The sequence below is a fragment of the Ursus maritimus genome, unplaced genomic scaffold (genome assembly GCF_017311325.1).
Source record: "Ursus maritimus isolate PB19 unplaced genomic scaffold, ASM1731132v1 scaffold_14, whole genome shotgun sequence".
Lineage (NCBI taxonomy): Eukaryota > Metazoa > Chordata > Mammalia > Carnivora > Ursidae > Ursus > Ursus maritimus.
The window spans coordinates 56,581,989-56,592,309 of record NW_024423786.1 but is presented as its reverse complement, the minus strand read 5'-3'; the positions used below and the strand labels follow the sequence as shown (position 1 = coordinate 56,592,309).

The following is a 10,321-nucleotide window of genomic DNA, read 5'->3' as shown; positions in this document are numbered from 1 at the left end:
CCCCCCCCCCCCCGGCGCAAAGTCGGTGTGTTGGGGGGATGGTGTCTGGGCAGATTCCCATGCCTGGTCCACCCACTAACCCTTGTGGCCCCTCTAGAGATAGAGGGACATGTGAAGGGCCCCCAGCAGCCCCACAGCCCGGCAGAGGGTGAGGAAGGGCACAAGGCCCTGGCAGAGACGGCCCCCAGCAGGTCACAGCGCCCCCGGGAAGGGGAGGGACTGGAGGCCAAGGCCACCGGCCTCACCCCGCCCCCGCGGAACAGACGGGGAGGGGACGGGAGGGGAGGGGCGGGCCGCCACTCAGCAACTTCCTCCGCAGACCCCTCCCACCTCCCAGGCTGGCCTCGCCCATCCTGCCCCGACCAGACCAGCGGCCGCCAGCCCAAAGCGCCTGTCCCCACCCACCCCTCCTGCCTGGGGTATCGGCCCCAGAATGGTTCAGCCCGACCCCCAGCGAGCTTGTCAGCACCCCCCCCAGCCGACCCGAGAGCACCCAGCGCCCCACCTTTAGCCTGGGTCCACCCTGGACCCCCGCCACGCCCCAGGCCAAGGGGCCGTGAGCATCCCGGAGCTTGCACCCCTGCGCCCTGCCGGGTACCTGGGACCCTGGACTCCCCAGCCGTTGTTTCGTCCAGGAGTTTTGGAGGGTGTGTGTGTGGCTGGGTGTGGACAGAATGTGGCACATGAGCCGTGGCGCCCATACCCCTCCCTGTGTGACACCCTTTGTGGCACTGGATGGAGCTCCGAGTACAAAGGGAGAGGGCAGGACTCAGGGGAAGCCAGAGCGGGGCCAGGGTGGTCACCTCCTGCGTTGCACACTGGACCCAGGCTGGGCAGTGTGGTGATTCAGGCTGACCCTGTGTCAGAGAACACATCCTGAAGGGGGTACATGGCCTGGGGTCTGAGAAAGTCCCCCAAAACAGGATCAATGGTGGCCAAGCACAGAGGAGAGGTAACCGGGGAACCAGCAGAAAGGACCACAGGACAGAAGAGTGGCTGTGGGGGTAGTGGGGCCTGGATTCTCAGGGTGAGCCAGGAATATCTCTGCTCTGAAAGCTAAGGGACTGTCCTGGGGTCATGGGCTGGGAGGAGATAGCAATCAGGAGAGACAGAGTGGGCTCCTGCCATCACTCATGGCCCAGGGGAGAGCTAGACTAAAACCTCCCCTCCCCCATCCCTTCTTCGCGGCCACCCCCAAAACCAAAGGAGGAGGTGGGGTCCAGCAAGTCTCCCCATGAAGATTTCTTGCGGGTGACCCGTGGGTTGTGCTCACAGCTACAGGAGACCATGCCCCAGAAGGCTGGGAATCCGGGTGTGCTGGAGTCACCTACCCCGGGGGGCAGGGGGGTGACACATCTGTACCCAAGACCTCCCAGACCCCAATCTCTGGGGCTGCACCCTTCCAGGGAACAATCCCAAAGGCGGGGGGCCTCTCAGCAGGGACATCCTCTATGGAAAGGCGGAGCTCGAAACAGCCTGGGAAAGGACCCCCGCCCCACCCGGATGGGGGGTACTTGAATCTGACAGTCCCCCAGGGCTGCAGTCTGGGGAGGGGGGGTCCGGTTTGGGGGGCAGGGCCGCTGGCTCCAGGCCAGACCTGGTGCCTGGGGAACGATGCCCCTCCGAGGGGCACTCAGTCCTGTCGCCATCTTGCAGGGCGCAGGCGGGGAACAGCAGAAGGGAAGGGGGGGCCATCCCGCTGCTGGCGCGCCCCGCAGTTGGCTCACTTCCCCATTTCGGGCGGGCGGCGGGGCTGGTACCCGCCTCCCGGCCTCCCCTCCTCCCCGCAGGCCCACTTTGCAATGAGCAGGTTGCAAGAGCGGTGCCAGCGCGCACTGGGGCAGGACGCGTGCAGCCGCCGGGAACACAGCTGCCGCACGTAGCTCGTAGCTCGGTGGCGGTAGGGACATCCGCAGCCCAGCCGGCCTTGCTTACGTGGTCCCGCTCCCGCTAGGGCGGCGGCGGGCGGGGGGGGGGGGCTGGGGTCGACTTGCCGGCTGGACGCCTGCCAGCCCCGCCCCACACCCAGTTGCTGGGGAGCTCACGTGCATACGTGGGTGGCGGGGACCCGGGTGCGCAGGCTTCCCGCCCCCACAGCGCTGGGCGAATGCCTGCAAGATACCAGGCCCTGTCACCCTCCCACAGTCCACTAGCCAGGGTGGGGGGCGCACAGGAGGCTCAGAGCCCGCGGGGGGCCGCAGATGCTGCCCCGGCCGCTCCAGAGCGGAGGAAGATGTGGTGGGCGGGGCCCCCGTGGACGTGACCTTTTGACTTGGGCTGGGCTGAGGTGACCTGGGGACAGTTGGAGTCACCACAGTGTCATGCTGGCTCAGAAAAATGTAAGCCCAGAGGTCCTGGAGACCTGATAGAGGGTAATAGGAAGGGGGCATTTGAGCCACGACAGCTTGGCCTGCCTGGCCTTCACCGGGCAGGGGCCAGCGGCCAGCTCCGACCTTCACTGTGACCTCTGAGGTCATCCCTCGGGGTAGGGTAGAAGGTGTGTGGGGCAGCTGACCCTTGCACAAATGCCCACCTCCCAGGTAGAGGCAGGGGGGAGGGGCCCAAGTGAGGGAGAATTCCTGGAGAGCTCGGCAAGGCTGGGGCTGCAGCAGATGGCAGGGAGGGCCAGGGGCTTCCTGAAGTCGCCCCTGAGTAGTCCAGAAGGAACCCAAAGAACAGGTGTGGAGGTGCAGCAGAAAGGGGGGGGGAGTTGAGGGTGAGGTCTGGAGAGCAGGGCATGGGGGTCCGTCTCCAGCTAGCTACTCTGGTGGCTTTACAAAGTGCCTATGGGAAGCTCAGCTGTTCTGTGGTTTTATTTTTTAAGTAACCTCCACATCCAATGTGGGGCTCGAACTCACAACCCTGAGATCAAGAGTGACATGCTCCACTGACCGAGCCAGGTGGGCGCCCCTGTTCTCTGATTTTAAATACCTCCGGGCCCTGCCCCACAAACCAAGCCTGACCACCTACCTACCCCCACATCCCCACTCCTCCTGCAGGTCTCCCCTTTCAACCGCTCTGTTGTTGCCACCAAAAGCTTAGAGAGGCATCTCCTGGCTGTCTCCATCCCTCGTCTTGGTTGGCCTGCTTGGTACCTGGCAGCAAATCCCATCAGTAAGCCCTTCAAAATATCTCCTGACCCCACGCTGGCTCTAGGCCCAGCTCTTGCCTGGACCAGTGCAGTAGCCCAGCGGTTTGTGGCTCAGTCCCCCAGTCCACGCTCTGCCCTACAACCTCCCAGAGCTACTCCCCGACCCAAGATCAAAGCTGAAAGGGTTTAGCTTGACGCCTTGCCCTCCCTCGACTTCTCAGCAGCCCCACTCACCAATCCTCACACACCATGTTCCTGCCGCCTGGACTCTCTCCCCGTCACTCTGTCCCTTTTATGTACCCTGTCACCCCTAAGATTGGCCTCGCCTTACCCCCCTGGTGCACTTCACCACCCCCTTTCTCGGCTTCTCTATCCTTGCGCTTAGCATCCCCTAGGTGTGAGATCTGCCCCTCACCTGACTGTCAAGCTGGCGGCACAGGCCTGGCAGGCCCTGGGCACGTCCTACGTGTGTGGAGCATCTGTGGGCCGCAGAGTCAAGCTCCAGCTGCTGGCTGTCACCTCATTCGCCCACCAGCCCAGGGAGGGGCTATCCGTACCACTTATTTAAAAGGCCGACCCCCTGCAGCCTCTCATCCCTCCTTCCTCCCTGAAGACCCACACTGCCGTGGCTCGTGGCTTGTGGCTCGGGCTCGCTTCCCCCCCAGACTGGCCCCTTTGGCCCGCAGGCTCTTTGTGCCTGGCGGTGAGGGGTAACAACTCCCACAGGCCCCCCTTCCCGGGAGCATGTGTGATCGGGAGACCCGCTCCTCTGGAACAGCCCTGGGCGAGGTTGAAGTCAGGGCAGCCACCCCCCCACCCAGGGAGGCCGGCTCCTCGCACTGGTATCATCTGCCGGCTCCCGGGCCATCTGGGCCACCTTTATCAGGGAGCCTGGGTGGGGGGTGGTTATCACCCCCAACAATGTTGGGGGCCCTCCAGTTACAGCACGGGCCCCTGAAGCCAGTTCCAGCTGCTCTCTGCAAGCTGCCTGCAGGAGGAGGGGGCTAGGTGGAGCTCACAGGCCACTCCCGCCCCCTCAGGCCTGGCACTGCCCTGCCCTTCCCCCCCCCCCAATAAGCCACCAGTCTCCTGAGCCCCACCTGTCCTCAAAGGAGCCCACAGTTCTGCCTGGGGGAGGTGGGTCGGGTCTGCTGTCCACTCAGCCTTGGGAAGGTGGTGGCTACTTCCCCTCTGGGCCTCAGTTTCCCTACTGCCCTTCCCTGGGGGCCTCTTCAGCCAAGAATACCACAACCTCTGACCCTGCCCCCCTTGGGCTACTCAGAAAAACTAGGGTTCACCCTAGCCTCCTCCTACTCTCCGTGTCCTGGGGCTTCTCACTTGCACCCAGTCTGAGGGCTGGCCCACCCCTCTCGCACCCATGCGGGCAGCCTGCCCTCCTCAACCCCTCTCCTGGGACCCTAATCCCTGCTCCATAAACGGATTTTCCTTTGCAAAGCCGGGCCTGTCTTCCTGCCCACCCTCCACCCTGCCCTTGGGATTAAACAGAACCCTTCACCTGCCCTGACCCTCCCCACCTCACACCTCCACCTCATCCTCAAAACTCACACCCCAGGGCCCTTGTCCCCATCCCCTCTCCTGGGACACACCCCTTCCTGCCCCACAGGACTCCATGGTGTCCACGGAGAGGCCTCTTCCTCTATCACTGCTGCTGTCACCCGCTTGCCAAGGTTCCTGGCGTCAGGGCACAGGACCGGGATGTCCCCACGGCGCCTTGCACACGCCAGATGCTCACCTAATATGCCTCACACTTAAGGAGACAGGGTGTTAGAGTAAAACAGGGAGCCTCACCTGGGGGTGATCCTGCAATTCCCCCAGGAGACACGTGTCACTGTCACACCTGGGGATGTTTCTGGCATCGAGTGGGTGCAGCCAGGGATGCTGCTGAAACCCCACGGTGCCCAGGACTCACACAGAGAATGGTACCCGCGGGGCCCTGCAGGTCAGACCTTGGCCTAGAAGCTCCGCTTCTGGATCAGAGCTTTCTCTTGCCAGGGAGAAGCCTGAGACCCCAGGAGGGGCAGAGCTCACCACCTGCTCGGCACCAGGGACGCTGGGGCAAGGGAACAGTCCAGATATGGAGGTTGGGCGAGCAGGGAGTAGACAGCCAGCCTCTCCTCCCGCCCCCGCCCCATCTCTCCTCTCACTCGCTGTATCCACAGCAACGGCGTCAACTTCTCCTGAAGCTTCCTAAGTCCCTCCCCACCCCACATAGGAGAGCTCCATGCTGGGGCTGCAGACCGGACCCCGGGGACCACAGGACAGCCCTGCCCCTGCAGCTGGGTGGCCCTCCCAGCCTCACCACCCCCTATGCCAAGCGGAGCACGGATGATGGGGGTACCACACTTGACTCTGGCCAGGCTCCTGCTCTGTGCCGCAGTCTGCTCCTCTGTAAAATGGAGCTAGGCCTGGATTGGGATCTCTTTACAGAGAGAAGGGTGATCCCCAGGCAAGGCAGGGGAAGGCAGGATTCTCTCCCAAAGGCCCCCTGGAGATGGCCCAGCTGACTTCTAATCACTGTTCCTCATCAGATCAGTCCCCAGGCCCATCCCTGGCAATGGGCAACACCAAGCTAGCCTTGGGACACCCAGGGCAGGCATGGCTTCCCCACCCCCAAGCCAGGCGTAACAGCAGAGCCCCCCCCCCCCTTCTAGGAGCTGGAAAAACTCAAAGGCCTTTACGTGGCCACTGAGTCAGGCTCCGTGGTCCTGGGGGGGGGGCAGAGACACTCGGAACGAGCAGTCTCAAGCACATAGGTGTCTGAAACCCTCCAGAAACAGAATACCAAGGGTGCCTAAGTCAGGGATTTCCAATCTCAGGAGCAGTCAGTCGTCCAGGAGCTGTGCCCTCTGGGTTCCCATGTCATATTATAAGGAGGGCTTTGAGACAGGACACCCAGAGCCACAGCTCCCATCGGCACCCTGCCCTCCCCCACCCACTACTCGCACCCTCCACTGGGACACCCCCCGCTCCCCGGCTGGGCCTCGTGAACCTAAATTTTTCATTTAAAACGTGGATGGCAATAATGACATCCTGGACCCAGCAAGGAGTCGTCGTCCCCGCCCCCCAGGCTTCGAGAGGCTGCCACCACTGCTTGGGGGCCAATGGAGGCTCTGAAGGACTCCAGGATGCCCTGGAGAAGTGTCTCTTGGGACCTGGGGTGGGAGGTGGCCTGGCTGCCCCCTTCAACCAACCCAGAAGTCTGACAGGACCCAGAAAAAAAAAAAAAAAATCGGTACCCTGGAGGAGTGCAAAAGGCCCTCGGGACCTCACCATCCAACAATGACCTAGGGCTGGTAACAGGACAGGTGTAGAAACTCAAGAGTGGGAGAAACGGGGTCTCTCCCTGGACAGTCTCTCCACTTCAGCACCCCTGCCATTCAAACAGGCAAACTCACTTAGAATGAGCCAGAGTCCTATTCAGACCCCAGCTCCACACCCAGACAGGAATCTCCCCATCTTCATGGAGCCCCAGCCATCCTGCCCACAGACCCTCAGACCTCACTGCCTCAATGTGTGGGTAACACCCAGCGGCTGGTCAGGGAAGGACTGGCTCCAGGAGGAAATGCAGACCCCACCCCAAGTCGGCCCTGGCTGTGGTACCCTGTCTTGTGCTCGCAAGTGGGGCGGAGCCTCTAGGTCCCTGTGGACAGGGACAGGGACTACGCAGGAGACGGGGAGTGCAAAGAGCAGGGAGGAGGGTGCCTGGCGTCTGAGGCCCTGAAAGGGGCCTGGGGCTGTCCACACTGGCTCCCCACCACACCACTAGGGCCCGCCCTGCTTTCTCCCACCCTCTCCACAATGAGACTGTGTCCACAGAGCCACGGCTGCGCCTGACCCCCACAATGACCCTCAGAAGGCAGAATTCCATGTACCCTTCACACAGACGAAAACACTGAACCCCAGGATGGGTCGTGGGCTAGAAAGTGGCTGAGCTGGAATCCAAGTACATCCTGCACCCAGATGCCCCCCCCGCCCTTCCCCTCAATATTCAAGCCCAGACCAGCCACCAAGGCCCACCTTCCCCTGACCCCCAACCCAAACTCCCAGCTTGGAGAGCATTCTCGGGGTTGAGGGTGGGGGACCCCGAGGAGGACGGGGTGGGGGGTGACAGTGGAAGGCTGATGACTGTGCCCCTGCCTCAGATTACCCTAGCCTGTCCCCTCACCCTCAGCTGGGCAGTGAGAGGTGACAAGTGTCAGTGAACCCTCTCCCCAACCCCGCCACCTAACGCGGTGAGGACCTGCCTCCCTCGAGGGTCCCCCTCTCAAATAACCCCCCCACTCCCGCATCCAGACTCAGGCCTCAACCCGCACTCTCAGCCCCGCCCTCCGCCTTATTAAAACTCAAAAGGAAAAAAAAAACGTGTGGGGCGCCCCCCACCCCGGCCCCCGCGCCAAGCGCTCTGCTGCCCTCTGGGATGAATCGTCGCTGCCACCCCGGAGGCGGCGACGCGGCTCCTCCTCCCTCACTACACATAGGGAAACTGAGGCAGGGGAGGCGAAGACAGAAAAATCTCAGAGCTGCGTGCTCCAACCACGGCATCCACTCCCCAGACACGAACGCCACAGGAAATAAGAGAGAAACGGAACCGAGGGGGGAGGGAACGGTCCGGGAGCCCCGATTCCGCCCACGGACCCCGTCGCGCCGCGCGCCCCGCGAGCGCCTGCAGCCACCACCGTCTCGCCCGCCAACCGCGCGCCGCCCGACCGCGTGGCCGCCACGCCCCCTGCGCGCGCCCCACCCACCGAGGCCCCGCCCTCCCGGCCGGCGCGGCGGCGGCCCGGGCGCGCCCCCCTCCCCGCCCCCCCACGCGCCACGCAGTTTTGGGGTCCCGGAGGGGGAAGGGGCGCAGGAGACCGCGCCCGCGGACCAGGAGAACGGGGCTCACCTGTGTGCGTCCGCAGGTGCGACTTGAGGTGTGAGGACTTGTAGTACGCCTTGGCGCAGCCTGGGAAGGGACAGCGGTGGCTCTTGGCGGCGGCGGGCGCGGCGCCGGGGGCGCGACCAGAGGACGGGGACGAGGCGGCCGAGGAGGAGGAGGCGGGCGAGGCGCCCCCCGGGGCGGCGCCGGGCCCGCTGCGCAGGTCGGCCAGGATGCTGGCGGCCAGCAGGTGGGGCGCGGCGGCGGCGGCGGCGGCGGCGGCGGGGCCCGGGCCGGAGGCAGCGGGGCGGCGGTGGCGGGCCCTGTGGCCTGGGCGGGGCGGTCGCGGCGCGGCGCGCGCACCTCCAAGCCGGCGGCGGGGCCCGCGCCCTCGGGGCCCGGCCGCCCGCGGTGTACCACGGCGCCCGAGGAGATGGCCATGAGCACGTCGGCAGCGAAGTAATCCACGCACGCCACGGCCGCCGACATGCCGGGCAAGGGCGCGCGGCGTGGGCCGAGCGGGCTGAAAAGAGGCGGCGGGAGCGGTGCCCGTCCGGCCGGCGGCGGCTGCTCGAGTGCGGGAGGCGGAGGAGGAGGAGGAGGAGGAGGCCGGCGCGCGCCGCCGCCGCCGCCGCCCGCGCTCGGCCTGCCCCGCCCCGCCTGACGCGCCCCGACGCACGAGCCGCGCGGGGCGGCCGCGGCCCGCCCCGCCCGGAGGACGCCCCTCGGGGCGCGCGGCCACGCCCCCGCCCGGCGCGCCCTCCGCCGCCTAGCCAGCCGCGCGCGGCCGCTGGGGGCGGGGTCTGGGCCTGAGGAGCCGCCCCCGGCGCGCCCACTCTGGCCCTGGAGCGCGTCCCCGCCTGCTTCCCGAAGCGCGCCCTCCCCATGCGGGGCCCCCAGCCGGAGACCCCGCCTCCGGTCCCTGCGGCGCGCGCCCCCTTGCCCTTCTCGGAGTACCCCCTCCCCACGCGGGCAAGCTCCGCCCTTCCCCGGTACGATCCTCCCTCCCGGGAGCGCCCCGCCCCATCTCGGCACGCCCCTCCCTCCCTCCCCAGACGGCCCCACCCCCTCCCGGCGCAGCCCTCCCTTCTCGGCGCGCGCCCCGCCCCCTCGCGGGCGCGCCCACCCCACGCCAGGGCGCGCGGCCGGCGGGAGCCCGCCCCTTCCCCGGACGCTTCCACCCTGGGCCCGGGCGCGCCCCCGTTCTCGATGGGGGAGGGCTTCGCTCCCCACGTGGCCGGGTGGGGGTGCGGAAGCGGCCAGCCCCGCCCCCCCGGCCACGTGCGCGACCCTTCCCCCTCTCCTTTACCCTGACCTGGGCTGGACCGCGCTCCCCTTCGTCCTTTCGCCCCCTTCTATGGCAGTCCCCTCGCCTTTCCCGAAGCTCCGCGGCTGGGCACGGGAGGAGTGGGGCGCCCCGCCCAGCCGGGTCCGGCGAACCTGCATTCGTTTCTCTTCTCGCGCCCCCCTCTGAGTCACTTGTGCGCACCCCACGAGGGGTGGGGAGGGCCGGTGTCCGCTGGAGGAGGAGCGGGATGGGGTTGCAAGGGGCTGGGCGAGGCAGAGCGTTCCGGCCCTGCGAATACACAGGGTTGGGGGAACATCGCTCCCCGCCGCTGGGCAGGGATCCTTGGGACTTGGATTGGGAAAAGTAGGGCCTGTGGAAGTCCTGAGGACGTCCGGGCCAGGTAGTTCAATGGGGAAGGCGCAGATGGCCGGGGTCAGCCAAGCCAGCAGTCCGAGGCCGGGGTCACGCGGAAGTGGGACAACAGGGTGGCCCTCTCCGCGGCGACCACGGCCCCGCCCCTTCCTAGGCTGGCTGCGGGGGGGGGGGCTGTGATGGCCAGAGCGGCCTCCTGGGAGCACAGCTGCTTCTGCCTGCGTGTGGACAGCGGCCGGGACCCTGGCCCCCTCCTCGACTCTTCATTCTGCCACTTCGCTAGCCCACAGACCCGGCTCTGGCCCTGTCTGCTGGCGTCCCGGCCCCCCACCCCCACCCCCACCTTGCACGTGGCTGTACAAAGGAGAGCTGGGGAAACAGACCCAGTGTTGACTACCGGCTGCCCAGGTGAACTACAGCGCCTTTGACAGACCAGCCCCTTTCTGCAGGCCTTGGGCTTCTCCGGGTGGGCGCTTGGCCGGCTCTGGCTGTCGTCATTCCTGCTGGCCTGGGCCTCCTATGCCCCCTGTGCCCTTGAAGGTTTAGGAGGTGAGCTGCCGGGGCTAGTCCCCCGTCCCCCAGCATCTCAGCAGCCCTCAGGGGCCCTAGGTGCCCGCTGCCCAGTCCACACAGAAGAGGTTCTCCCCAGTTCAGACAAGGCAAGCAGCCCGTCGGAGGCTCCCCTCCC

General features: G+C 66.3%; 1 protein-coding gene across 1 annotated transcript in view; it reads right to left on the bottom strand.

The window, feature by feature from the left end:
- Positions 1-8,589, bottom strand: part of KLF16 (Kruppel like factor 16) — a 12,879-nt gene extending 4,290 nt beyond the window's left edge. The window contains 3 exon segments of the mRNA XM_040629739.1: positions 8,001-8,281; positions 8,283-8,315; positions 8,317-8,589. Coding sequence (XP_040485673.1) covers positions 8,001-8,281; positions 8,283-8,315; positions 8,317-8,462 — 460 coding nt within the window. The 5' untranslated portion in view covers positions 8,463-8,589.
- Positions 8,590-10,321: the final 1,732 nt, after the last annotated feature.